This window comes from Eurypyga helias, unplaced genomic scaffold (genome assembly GCF_000690775.1).
Source record: "Eurypyga helias isolate BGI_N326 unplaced genomic scaffold, ASM69077v1 Scaffold20477, whole genome shotgun sequence".
NCBI lineage: Eukaryota > Metazoa > Chordata > Aves > Eurypygiformes > Eurypygidae > Eurypyga > Eurypyga helias.
The window spans coordinates 1-14,329 of record NW_010260040.1 but is presented as its reverse complement, the minus strand read 5'-3'; the positions used below and the strand labels follow the sequence as shown (position 1 = coordinate 14,329).

At 43.3% G+C, this 14,329-nt stretch overlaps 1 protein-coding gene across 1 annotated transcript; it reads right to left on the bottom strand.

Annotated features, from left to right (window-relative positions):
- Positions 1 to 1,598: 1,598 nt before the first annotated feature.
- Positions 1,599 to 11,001, bottom strand: LOC104504758 (MOB kinase activator 1B; the record flags this gene model as incomplete). Its single annotated transcript, XM_010154900.1, has 4 exons — positions 1,599 to 2,187; positions 2,653 to 2,816; positions 5,135 to 5,268; positions 10,908 to 11,001. Coding segments are annotated over 4 exons (470 nt in total), but the record flags the coding sequence as incomplete, so codon positions are not given.
- Positions 11,002 to 14,329: the final 3,328 nt, after the last annotated feature.

Genomic DNA, 14,329 nt, shown 5'->3' with positions numbered 1-14,329 from the left:
CATTTGACATTAAGAAAAACATAATATGAAAGTCCTTCCTTGGACAGCCACATATCAGGAAAACCTGGTAAGTCTGTCTGACATAAAAAAAGCTGAAACAGAAGGGTTACTGAAAAACTCACTCACCCCTTGAGCAGATTATAATGGACAATGACACTGATCTGCAGAGGAGCCAAAAATATTCTACGTTTTCTTGAACTGTAATGAAGCTGCAAACAAAACCAAGGGCTGTCTTAATTACAAATGTTAACCTGCAGGTGTTTCGCAAACAGCCTCTGAAGTGCATCACTTCAACTCAGAAGCAGCAATTCCAGTCTCCCTAATGAGTATGTTTATTACTGTTGCTTAAAGGTTTATTAGCTGGCTATACTAACGGCCACTTACATATTTTGCAGGCTGCAGCACACCATTTTCCACTTTACTCAGCATTTTCAGTCAAGCAGAGGCACACAAAACACGAACTCAACTCTTCTGTCGTGTGCTAACCCTGGCTTCAGCTGTAAATCTGAGAGGTTGAAGAGTCAGCCTAGCATATACCACTCAGTTACGGTCTTCATGTTATCCAGGTGTAACAACGCTGGGTTTGCGGAGCCACAGTCTAGCAAAGCCTGGCTGGCACCATTAAACGCTCCGTGTACTGGGTCTGGCAACCTGGGATAGCACTCCGCAGAACCTAACACAGATTTCGAGTCCAAAATACAATGGCTCTGACAAGATCCACAAATGAACAGGAGGGCCGTTCATATGGGCTTCTGCAACGGGAAACCTTACTGACACAGCTGCAGCCGAAACTTCCAAGTCACTGCCGGCGAATCACCCCGGACGTTAATGTCTCCCAGGCAATTCTCGTTTCTGCTCTGAGAAAACACAAGGCTATAGAGGCAAAGAGCGGGGGAAGGCCACGTTTTGGTAAGGTTTTCTCAAAACAGAAATTGTACCTACCCAACTACACACCACTAAAAATTCACCAGGGCATTCTTATTACTCTTCCCAGCTGCTGTAGTTCCTTGGCCGTGGGCTGCAACTTTAAATGGGGGAGGACACCCTCAAGCTAACATAAATCCCACGTGGTCAATGAAATTGTATTCCCTCCAATCTAAAATTCCTACCACAGAACAAACCAGCCACCAGAGCTCCTCCACCGCGCCAGGCTTTCATTCTTAACTTACAAACATCACTTAACTAGTTACTTTTCAAGCCAGATTTTCCTTAGTATTACCCCAGTGCACTTGGTTGGTTGGTTTTTTTACACTGACTATTTTCCCCTAACTGTATTTGTGCAAACTAACCATTCATTTGGCAACTGCTAGGAAATTTAACGAAAGCGACTGACCCGAGTTGATATTTCCCTGTTAAAAAAATAAAAGCAACTATGAAAAGCCAAAAGGAATGGCAACAGACATGTAACTACTCGCTAAGCACAGTTTTTCTGTAATTTTGACACCACCTTCATCGTTTCGCTTTAGCGACTAGAACTTCATCATTACTTTTCTTTATAAGAAATATCTAGTTCTGAAAAATTCTTTATTAATCTCTAAAAAAATAAGACAAATATTTGTATTAAAAGCTGGAGATCATTGATTTCAGTAAGTTATGGCTTTTTTTAGTGTAAGCATATATATATATTTTTCTAAAACAAGTATCAGTAAGTGTCCTGGGTGTTAGTTCCTATTTTCTGTTTCCAGCAATGTTCAGTATTGTATGTGCTTTGCACCTCAGAAGTGAGTCTGCCAAGGCACTTAGAGAATGTAAGCAAGTCTTCTAGGGACTTCATGAGAATGGGCTACCACTGACACAATACAAGGACCCATCCACCACCAGAGTCAATCCCCCAACCAAGCATGTTTCCTTTATAAACACTCAGCACCTGCTACAATTCCACAATGAGTAACAACAGTCAAAAATAACAAAAATTAAAAAGCTATTTACCATGTGTCACTAACCGATAAAAGATTTCCCCTAATAAAAGCACAGAAAGTAGACCTTGGCTGTCATTAGTAACAGCACAGGGTCACGCCTTTTTAAAAAAAAAAAAAAAAAATATTAACAAAAAACAAATACCACACGCTCGCTTAAACAAACAAGTGACTTGAAGAAATCCTCTTCCTTTTATCTGTCCTTCGAGGTTAGTTTTTCAATCAGTTCTTGCAGTGGTGCAAGTTCTCTTCTATCGATAAGGTTGAATTCCTGTAACAAGGATGAGGAGAAAGACACACATACAAAGTTTTACATGTGCAGCTCAGGTGGGAAGTCTTATTCAGATACAAGTTAGTTGGTATTAGCCTCCCCGAGTCCAGGCTTAGCCAATTCAGTGTTTTCTCCCTGTCTGCAGTTAGCTGAGCAGCAGTGTTCCACTGAGTAAAGCTTCTTCCCCCTGTTACTGTTCTACTAAATTATTTGGTAGGAAACACTTTTTGGTATTCAATTTTGTAGCAAACGAATACTTCATTGAAAGAAGCCTTCAAAGAATGGAAATTTTTGACAGTAAACCTACAGTATACATACATTCTGGCAGTATACATAGAAATGCAGTAAGACACCTAGGGTCCTGGAGGCGTTGACTCTCCTACAAATATTCTGGCTGTTAACAAACTCTGATGCTATTGTACCTCTGAAAAAGTAACCTAACTGTAATGCTCCTGTCACACTTACCTGAACGAAAAATATAAAGTGCTTGAAAGAAGTGTTAAGGTGTGCCTCTTCCTGTAACTGGATCACTGGATCAAAGTGCTGGTGATAAATGTGAGCATAAACTCTAAAGAGACGCTTTAAAATTGTCTTTGCCACCGACATGAAATTCTTTGGGAACGGTACACCTAGAAATAAGAAAACAGATGGCTTATTTTTCAACGCCCATGCTATGTTACTGTATTTTGAAAGCCATTATAACCCAACCCTCCCTCTTGCACAAGAAGGGCTGTTCCTTCTCCCTCAGCCATTCCGACCGTAAATCACACAATGCACCTAGGCTGAGGCTCACTGCAAGACCAGAGGGGAGATTTCCCTCCCTTCAGTAGACCAGTGACTCCGGGAACTGTTTCCAAGACCAATCTGATTACATTTCTGTGCTGAACCCTGCTAGCTTCAGCTTCCAGCTACTAAATCTTGCTATGCCTCAGCACAGTTCCCCGAAAAGCCTTCTTGGACCAATAATTTTCCACCCTTCTGGCAGGATTCAGACACCCAAACACAGGTATCTAACGTGCCTACAAATGCCCTCTCAGTACCTGCCTGGCCTCTGACTGCCGAAGCAGAAAAGGGGAAGTTTCCCGCAGGTTCTGAGTCTCACCCATGGCTCTGGGCATGTCCCAGATACCACGTGGTACTCCAAGGGACACCAGAAACCTTTGTGTAGGTAACCGAAACTGTTACAGGCCCTTTGGCATCAACCAGTCGAGTTTTCCACTTCTCTTGGCTAAAGAGAAATCAGAAACAGGCTCTCTTCCACCTGCCTCCTGCCCAGCAAAAAGACCCCTGTTTCCATCCTGCGCATCCCCATCCCTTAGCCAGAGGCTATTGCTTTCCTAACTGCCTGCTGAAGTACTCTGAAACATGCTCCTTTCAGTCATTTCAGTGAAAATGACCCAGGACAGGTAAAATCGGTTTCAACAGCCGACCTTCGCCAGTGCACAGCTTTTATTAGAACTGGTTAGGAAACAGCAACCAGCTACTGGGAGCAATAATCTCTTTAGCTGACACATCCGCAGGCTAAAAAAAGATACGTATCTACCATCTAGAAAGATTAAACCTGTCTAGCTTCTCATCACGTGGCAGTTTTCCCAGTCAGCTTAGTCTTTTGCAGTCTTTCCAACCGCTGAGTCCTGCCTGAAGGCCAGAGGCCCAAGTTGGATGCTGTAGGCCAATCATGATCTCACCAGTGCTTTAAAAGCCTAGCAAGAAAATTTTCATACTCCTTCCTACTTAAACTTGCCCTGCTTACATACACATCAGATTTCTTTCGCCAGCTGCTGCACTGCATGGAAAGTTCATATCTCGTTGGTTATCCATTGCGGCCTTTAAGACACTTTCTAAATCACTACCTTTCAAAAATTCATCCTAATAAAAGAAAGAAGTCTTCAGCAAAGTATATGCTGCAGTTAAAGAGAGATCACGTCTTGATGCAGCCTTTCAAACACAATTCTAATATTAACTATTCAGTATCATTCATGTTAGCAGTGGACTTCCAGCCCAGCTTTGACCTCTACCCTGAAAACACACACCATACTATGCGAAGAAACCATGCTCACATCAACTGAGCAGGGAAGACTTGGCTTTTTGTCACTTCTTTCCAAACTAACCAGCCTTCTCTGCATATCTGCTTAACCCTAAGTAAAAACAAATACTTGATTCTGCCTTGGTGGCCCATGTTTCTCTGAAGAGGCTTATTCAAAAATATGCGTCAAATGCTTCAGAAACTATTCACAAGAGAAAAGCAATTAAGACATGTCCGTTTCTTCTTCCACAATGGATCATAAGCCTATGAGTAGTGATTTACTGGAAAACTGCCAGTTAAGGGCTTTAGAACAAATAGTCCTTCATGCCTCCAGAAGCAGAAACCATCTTCTTCTTACCATCGTTTCCAAACTGGTGGTTGTTCATTATCTTCCTCCTGCTATTCTGAAAGAAACCTTTTTAAAACAAACCTTTCATCTTCACATGAAAAGAAAACAAATCATTCACTTAAGATCTAAGATACACTTCAACTTCTTTGGAGGTAAGGCCTAGGAGAAGCTCCTCATGAGGACCAAACATCTTTCCTGCATCAAAAAGCTGCCAGTTCGTGCCAACTGCTGGCTATAAGGTTTTGAGACCCTCTGCCTTACTTTCAACAGCACACTGTTCAAAATGAAAACACATCAGATCTGATCAACACAGTAATTAAACAACAGAAACAGTATTTCCTGCATTCACAGCTGTGATAGATGTTTATTAGGATCATTTACCATGGATCAGAGTTCACGTACTACCACATAAATTTCATCTTAAGAGAGAAAAGTGCCATATATATAAATATAACCTTTTAAAGTTGCCCTATTCAGAAGTCATTCAGGAGACCTTTTAATGCTGCAAGACTTGAATATTCCTGTACAATTGTAATCCAAATACATTGTTCAATTTCACTTGTTTACTTTACCTATTTTAGAAGGAAATAGCGTTTCATCATCCAGCTGATCCTGGACCCAAGTCATCAGGTAATCAATGTACTTTGGTGCAGAGCACTTAATTGGTTTCTTTATGTTTGTCCCATCTGCCCAGTGGTACTCATATCTGGGTTGAGACGACAACAAGAAGACATTTCTTAAGACAAGTGAATCATTCATATCAAGGCCTGGCAGGCTGCTCTTCCTGCTCTGCTCCCCGTACTCCCACACCCTCCCACAGCCCTTCCTTGGAACCAAGCTCCAAATGCTTCCGAGTCATCTGCAGCTGCTCTGTGCTCAACCTCCCCACTGCAGTCTTGCTTTCGCTGGACTCCCTTCCGCAGCCTGCAAAGGCCTTCAAAAACGTCACCTTTCACAGCACAACTCGTTCATCCCCAGTTGCAACACTCTTGCCAAAAGGCACACAGCAGTCTGCGGTCAAACCCGCACATCAAAAGGTGCTGTATGAGGAGGTTTCCAAACCCTGAAAGGCAGCGCTCAACATCTGCAGCAGCTGCAAACCATACACACTAGACCCCTAAAATGTACGGAATTTCTTCACATTTAAAAATAATCTTAGAGATTTTGCAGAACTGAAGACCAAACTACATTGGCTCTTGCCAAAGATCCCAAATTCTGACTGTATTAGAGACACAGAAGAAACTCAGGGGGAGGTTAATGCCATGATCACTGTAGTGATAGGACAAGGGGTAATGGGTATAAATTGAAATCAGGGAGGTTTAGATTAGATGTCAGGAAGAAATTCTTCACAGAGAGGGTAGTGAGGCACTGGAACAGGTTGCCCAGAGAAGCTGTGGATGCCCCATCCCTGGAAGTGTTCAAGGCCAGACTGGATGCGGCTTTGAGCAACCTGGTCTAGTGGAAGGTGTCCCTGCCCATGGCAGGGGGGTTGGACCGAGATGAGCTTTAAGGTCCCTTCCAACCCTAACCATTCTATGAATCTATGATTTTGGCTAGCAGATAAAAGAAAGCTTCTAGACTCCACACGTGCTCCTCAGAAAAGGTTCGTCTCTGAAGGTCTAGTGCTACCATGCAGTGCATGAAGCATCTCTGTTTCAGTTATACCACTGACCCATTTGATTGTTGCAGGCCAGTAACTATCTCTTAGCTTAGTTTTTCCATCTGCAGATAAAGTGATATCACACCTTTACAAACCACTGACATGACTACGTAACATTAAAACGTTCTTTTTTGGTCCTTTTCCATTCACAGAGCTGATAATGATGACATCTTGTATGTAGCACATTTGATGAGCAGATTCCAGCGTCACTTGTTTTACAGTTATCACTTTAGGAATTTTAAAAGCCATGGAAAAGCGTATTAAACAGCTTCCATTTACGTGCATAACCAGGCAGAAACAAGCCCCCGTGAAATTAGAATGGAACAGGTAGTTTGACTGGCTTGGGGAATGCAAATGACCCAAGTCCAGACACAGGAGAAAACAGCTAATCTTGGGAACATACAGCTTAAAAGAAACCCCAAACACATTTAACACGGGGAGTCTGACGATACCAGCTTTCAAGTGAACCACAGCGCTTCTCTCCCTCCTGCTGCGTACAAATGCAGGCAGCTTAATACTCCGTGCCAATCGGCACAGAGCCGCACGTAGTCCTCTCTTTTAGATGTGAGCACAGCATCACCCCTCCCGTCCGCCTGCCATCAGCCAGCCAGCGCTGCTGCCGAACGGCTCTCTGAGGGGCGAGCCTGCTGCTCAGCCAGCGGCGAAAAGGACTGCCGAGCTCCGCAGCGCCGAAACCCTCCCAGGGAAACTAAGGAACAATGATTCGGGCCAGCTGCAACACTCCTCTTAAAAACAGAAAACCTAAAAAAGCTAACAAACGAAACGAGGCATAAAAGGATAGTGATGTCAGCTCAGTCATGCTTTTACAGGAAACATACCCGCTTCATCTACAAGCTCTATCTCAGTTCTTTCTCAAATAATTACAAGAAATGTTATTAATGGTTAATATTTCTTCTCTTCCACGAGAACAGCCTGCTCAATTTGATTGTTACTTCTTAGTACAGCAGTAGCACATCGCAGTGTCTGGGTGCAGCCACCGCTGTTCAAACTCTCCCCTGCTGTCTCCGATCGGTGTTGTGCGGAGACTGGAGACGGCCTTCTACTTTAAAGACCACGCGTGTTGTTTTATGCAAAACTTAACTGTGTCTGATAAATTTGGCTTCTAATCTGGTTTAATAAATTTGGTTTGGTCAGAACAGTGACTGGGAAAACATTTCCACGATAAATAACTTCTACGAGCGATTAGGAGCGTGCTGCTCCAATGGAACAAAAAGATCCCATTTTTATAACGGCAGCAACTCAGAGTGTGTGAAAGCATCTTAAAATTCTATCTCAAAACACATGCAAAAATTCCACACCTGCCGAAAGGACCACAACACGTCTGGATTTCTGGAAAAAAGCATTCCTCATCACCCAGTATTAGCCAAATACTGAGATTTCGCTGGTGTTAACACAGGACAAATATCACCACTGCTGAGGCGCCACGAGCAAACACCTCCAGCTCTGGTGACAGAAACAAATGAACCTTATCGCGACAGGTAGTCCCTCTACAGAAAATACATTTTTAGAAACCTCTACGGTTTCGTAGAGGTTTGTAAGGGCAAAGCAGTATGTGAAGGACAGAGCAGTACGGTTCACTTCGGCACACGCAGGGGAAAAGCAGAATTCCCTCATACCAATATACACAAGTTATTTGCCATCTATAAACAGAAAACCCAGCTGTGCTTCTCACACTAGAAAACATCCCAAAGTAAAAATAATCACAGAACCTGCTGCTCCACCACGCAATTACGTGTACATGGCTTAAAACAGAAACAAACCCAAAGAAACCCAAAGCCCAAAACAAAGCAAAAACCAGCTGGACTAAAATTAAAGCGGTTATCTTGTCTAACAGCAATAAAATGCAGTGCCTCAGTAATGCCTTTTACAAGATTCTCAGACATTTATGTGGCCCTCTCATCTCTAAATCTCAGCAAAATGTTGAAAAATGCACTGTTTTGTCCCTCTGTGACAGTGGTACAGAGCGAGCATCACGAAAAGGCAAAAGGATTGATATGGCTGAGAGACACAGGATATTCCAAGGACCTGATTACATGGTTTTTCTTTTTTTGCCGCAGACACAGTGGGCAGAAGGCAGCAAGTGAGCGTTCAATGACACCGTGTATCGTCCTCGTAGGATTTACGGGAGCTGCCCGTGTTGGAGTGCTCAGCTATTCCGATTTGAACCTATGAAGACAGCACCACTGCTGACCAATAAACCTCAGGAAGACCAGAAGTATCTCACTGCCATTAAGAGTGAGCAGCTCCAACTGATACTAATAGCAAGAAGTGATAACCAGTTAAGAGTTTGTTTGGGTAAGAAATGGTTGGTCTTGGCTGAAGTGAAAAGAATGGAATATTGCCATCAGTAATCATGTGTTTTGGAACAAATTAAACCAATCCTTCTTTCAAACAGCTAGGCAATGAGCTGTACAGCAGGGGAGGGAGATCTGGTTTTGATCTTTACGTCAACCCTTCACTAACTGAACGTATTACCACCCTGATAAAAGCTAAGTCAGCAATCCTTCCAACAAGGACAAGTCCAGAAGAAAGGAAAGCGATCCCACAGCACACAAAAATTTACCTGCCCTTCTGTTAAAATCGCTACCAAAAAGAACCAATGGGCAGGAGAAGTAGCCCTACATCCCCAAACATTTGTTTAAAGGTAGCCCTTTAGAGAAGGCAGCCCTCCCTGTATCAAAAATAAAACATTAAAAACCCAGACGTGAACCTAGGTAACCTGCCTGTTGACAAGGGTCTTTTTGTTCTTTCTTTAGAAGGGGTTTTAAACACCAGCAGCAGGCAGTGGATACAGGGAACACCATACTTCTGCTCTGGTTGAGACACCCGGCTTATTTTTATCTTAGATTGCTACCAGTTTGACAGCTGTACTATGAAAATTGTGACTGAGCCCCAACGAGTCCTGAACAGCTACCTGCGTGCGCACCGGCACCTTACCACCCTTTTCTAACGTATCCACCATGAACACTTTTCCAGTGGGAATGCAAAAATCAGATCTCAGAGCCATACAGTGCTTGCTGCTTTCGGTTCTCCCCATCGACTCGTGCTACGGCTGCCTAACCCATTTCAAACGGCCTTCTGCAAGTTCCTTCAGCTAAGGCATACACTTCCAGCTGAAACAGAGGATGCAATGCCGGTGGCAGCTCAGCTGGGGATGTGAGCAGGCAGCAGCCTTCAGCCCAGAAGCACTTACGAGCATCTAAAACTCAATGCCTCTTCAACTAACACAGCTTGAGCCCAAAGAGAACAGGAAACAACAAAAACCACCCCGAGTGCTTTCATGTTGACGGGTTTTCCAGCAGTACTTCCCTGAAAATACATGTGCACACGCTCCTCTGATCCTTTCACAAAACCCAAGCCCTGAGCACAGGTGGAGGGGATGCAGAGTTGGGGGAGTGCTTTACAAATCCTGAGGACAAGATCACCTAATCAAAACCTTGGCAGAATGTACCTTCTAGCATCTCTTTTCTACCCTGCTTCATAACTATTTAAGTACATGTATTTCTGTCAATTATTATCAGTCTCTTTGGAGAAAAATAAGATGTTTAGTCTGGCAACCAGACATCTAAGCCTTTAATTATTAACCTCCACCCCCAAATAACTGCTTCTCAGCAGACTGACAAAGCAGAGAACTATTTTCATGCTCTTATTTAACAAATAGGAGTCCTTTCTGCATGCCCAAGCACAAAGCAGACAACGGGCTGCGTTACTGCGCAAGCTTATCCCAAAGTTCTTCTGCATATCGGTAAACCTCTACCCCTTTTGCATTTTCACCTCTCCCCACTCTGCGACAGTAGGTCTGCCTGCCCACACTGGTTCTGGCACTCACCAGCGACCATTTGTAGTTTAAGAACACAGCACCAAAGCTTTTCTTGGTCCATCTGGCTGCTTTCACCTTGCAGAGCTGCTGCCCTCCCCGCCTGGCCCTCCCAGCAGCATCCTGCTGCGTCCCCTCAGCTCTCCACCACGCTGCTGGCAATTACTGGCTTCAGACAGTAACAACAAATGCCATTATAAAAGAGGAGGAAGTGGAGGAGAGGGGCTTTTTTTCTAGTTGTTTATTCAAGATTTTACAGTAGTTTAAAAGGGAGCAGTGCCCTCCCTCACCACTCACTTAGAAATGCAGGTATTTTCCTCTTTGGAAGACACTAAGCAACTGGAAAGCAAGAAATAACTCAAAGCTTGGATGCCTGTACAAAAGCGTAAGCAAGAAGCAAAGCAGCGAAACTTAACTGAGGGACAAGGTAGGGCATTCTTACCCAGACTACTAAAATGTGTCGCCAAGTTTATTTCTACCTAACCTACCCAAATGCCTAAAAGATTTTGTTAAGCCCTAAACACTTGCATATAAAAACTGCATATTTTAATTTAAGAAGCCCTTATTAATATTAAAAAAAAAAAGGAAAACCTATTTTGATCATCAATTTACTTCCCAGGCTAAAGGAAAAAAAACCCACACCACCAAACACCCCAAAAAAACACCTTTCTGTTCCTCGTTTCCTTAATGACGGTTCAAATTTTTTTCCCTCCACAGGTAAGAGGAGAAGACATCCTTTCCACCCACAGAAGCTATCCTTGGCACTCAACTGAGCTAGTGGGAAAGTTTCAAATGCAAAACACCTCAAAATTGCACACTCTGAAAAATGTGTAAAAAATCATCTTACTTGGGGCCAGCAGACATCACGGGGCAGCTCTCCTCCGTGCAGAAATCCGTAATGGTTCCATAAAGCATATTGATCTGGTTGAAGAAGTCAACAGCTGTAAAGCATTTAAAGCATCAGTTAACACTCTGCAGCATAACGGCAACACAAGCTTCCTACAGCCTTGACTATAAGGCGCCCACTGCTCAAGGTCATGGAATATTTTTCGTGCAAATATTTTGTTGTTATTGTTTTTTCAGATGTATTATAAAGGAGATGCAGAAAGCAACCACCAACTTTCTAGAACAGGCTCTGGCAATAACTACTTCATTGTTCACTGCAGCACAATCTCAATTTGAATGAAGGGAAAGCTATTTCCTTTTCTGAGACTTTGGTGTGTTTTATCAGAATCCAAGTTTCTACTGTCAAGTCTAGAATAAAAGAAAGATTTTTCAGTGTAAACTTGCCAACTAGAGAGAGCTGTTACTCATTACATGACATGAACTTCCCTCAGGCTTTGTATGCCATAAAACTGTCTTTCAAAGGGCATTTCACAGAATGGTTGGGGTTGGAGGAGACCTTGAAGACCTCCTAGTTCCAACCCCCCTGCCATGGGCAGGGACACCCTCCATTAGAGCAGGTTGCTCAAAGCCTCATCCAGCCTGGCCTTGAACACTTCCAGGGATGGGGCATCCACAGCTTCTCTGGGCAACCTGTGCCAGTGCCTCACCACACTCTCCAGGAAGAACTTCCTCCTGATGTCCAATTTAAATCTACCCTCTTTTAGTTACGTTACGGTCAGCCACCACACGTACAGGAAATGGGTACAGAAGTCATGACCCAGGAACAGTTACAGTGCCAAGCAACTTCTGTTCCTCACATTATCAATTAATTACTGAAAATCAATACTTAGTTCACAATGTTTCCTCGTTATAAGCCATCCTTGAGAGTTTTGTTCTGGAGGGTTATTGATGAAGTTTTGTTACATGTTTGGGAAAGCAGATCTTTTAGCCAAGGCTTCTTTTTAACAGTCTACAGCTGAACTACTGAAATAAAAGACCAAAAGTTAGCATCTCTAAATATTCACATAGTTCTTACTACTTTAAACAGGTGCTTGATTACTTAGGACGTTTTGAAAGCAAGACTCGTCTTCAACCACCTAACAGCAGGTTCTGTTCTTAGGAACTGTGGTCACTGCAATCAGTTTATGAAACCCATTTTGTCTCCCTTCAATGGATGCCTCCCTTGCATCTGCTGGCACGCACAGCACATCACCAAGGTTATCAATAGTCTATCTTTTCAAAATGTTTATAAGGTAATGGATGTCATGAGTAAAAATTGGAAGGTGACCAATATTAAGCACTAGGAAATAAAATTTTAAGTAGGCTGGGTTAAACTCTCATGACTAAGTGCATGACACTGTTCCAGAATAAGAGTTTTACTGCTTATTCCTGTCTCCCTTATCCGGCGACAGTTACTGTAAACTCTGCTCCTGGATGAACGCCAGTAATACTGGCATACAGGAACTTCAGACTTGTGGGACTAGCTTTGGTGTGCTTATTGACCCATTTTTATGCACGGATGAAACTCAGCAATTTCAAGAACCCAAATCAAGCACGGTGGAACCCAACTCCTTGTATTTAACCAGAGCGCTTTCCAAATTTAGCTATTCCACCGACACATCATTATCCTGAAAGGAGCCATAGGTAACATATAAATAGATTTAATGCCCCCGTGTGCAGTCCAGGCTATGCTGCTCCTACTGCTAAGAGCACTGCGCCTGCCACCTCTGACAACAGCAGCCTTTACAGCTAAAACTTCATTTCTAAATCCTGCCTGCAGAGCCAGTCCTCAGCATGAGAAACCAGTGCACAGCCTGCCTGGGCTCAGCATCACTTAAAACTTACTTAACTTCAGCGTGACCTGTGCTAGGTCTACAGTCCCATGTGCCAGCAACAAACTGTTTCTTTGAGACAGATTCAGGAACACACAAATAAAACCCCTTATCAGCAGTACTGACAGTCTAATCATATCACCAAATGAATAGTCATGTGTTATTCAAGTTAATGTTCAGGTGACAAAGCTCTTCATTCTGAACCAGCAGGGAAAGGTGTTCCCTGTGATCAGTCCGTGCAAGAGTTCAACGTCTTTGTTCGAACTTCAAAAGTGAGTTTTAAAAAGTCACACCTGTGACACTGAAGAGTCTCATACAACCAATCCACGGGACACGGTGGAACTAACTATAGACCTCTCTCAATGCGGTGCCATGCCAAAGAGAAGCCGGCACATGACGTTGCAGCCTACCCAAATCTCTGTTCCTTGCTTAACTATTACAGAGATGCACAGTTTCGCTGTGATGAAACAGAGAACGGCAGCCTAAATGTAAGCCCTGGAAGACACCACGTACTGTGAAAGCAACTAACTGCTGAAGGGAGGGTTAAAACTGCACCCCTCTCACCTATTTTTCCAGAGAATAAACGTTAAGTGATTACACGGACATCGTGGCAGCAAGCTACAGCAGATGCAGGATATGCGCTTCAACCGTGTGACGCAACTTTCCAGGTATCACACGAGAGAAGCAAATAAAAAATGGTATGGCGTGCACCTAGCACAGCTCATCTCCAGCAACAGAATCTTTTCCCTGCACAGCAAAAGCAGAAAACAGCAAAACCACACTGGGAAAGGTTGATAAAAAGAGTTACAGAGGACCAGGAGGACTCCCAAACCTTGTTTGGGCAGGGGGAGGCGACAGTTAACACCAAAGGCAGCGAGAAGTGGTTACTTACAGCCCTTATTTCTTAAGCATGCCCAGGAACTGTTAATTAAAGTTTCCATTCCCTGCTCCCAGCAGAAACCACAGTCCAATGTTTGCTTCAGGGCAGGCACATTCAAAAAAACCCACAGAGACTTCGACAGGATGACTGATTATTGTGAATCCCACACCCACCAGTCTCAAAAGGCTGAGACGCACACCACCCATCCACCAACAGTGGGTGACGACCAAGAAAAATGCAAGATCCTCTTTTCCAACAGGCATAAAACTGTAGAGTGTCTCTGCATATTTCCATTTCCTCTTTTTACTCATTGTTCCTAAATTCCAAGGACTCAGAATATTTTTTTTTTTTAAGTGCTTTTCTACCCAAAGAAGTGCACACTGCCTGGTGTGCTATTACAAAGATATGGGCAGGATGTACTTCTGAAATTATTTTTCAGTATTTTCAAAGCAAGGAGATTTTAAGTGAAACTCAAAAACCCTGATTATACACTTCTCACCTTTTTTTAATTTTGAAAACATATTTGAAATATCCACATGTACATCAACTCATTACCACAAGACATGATATCGTGGTTTAACTCTGGCTAGCAAAATACCACGAAGCCACCCTCACATATTCCCCCTCCTCTCCTCCCATGGAAGGGGATAATCGGAGGAAAAAGACAAGGAA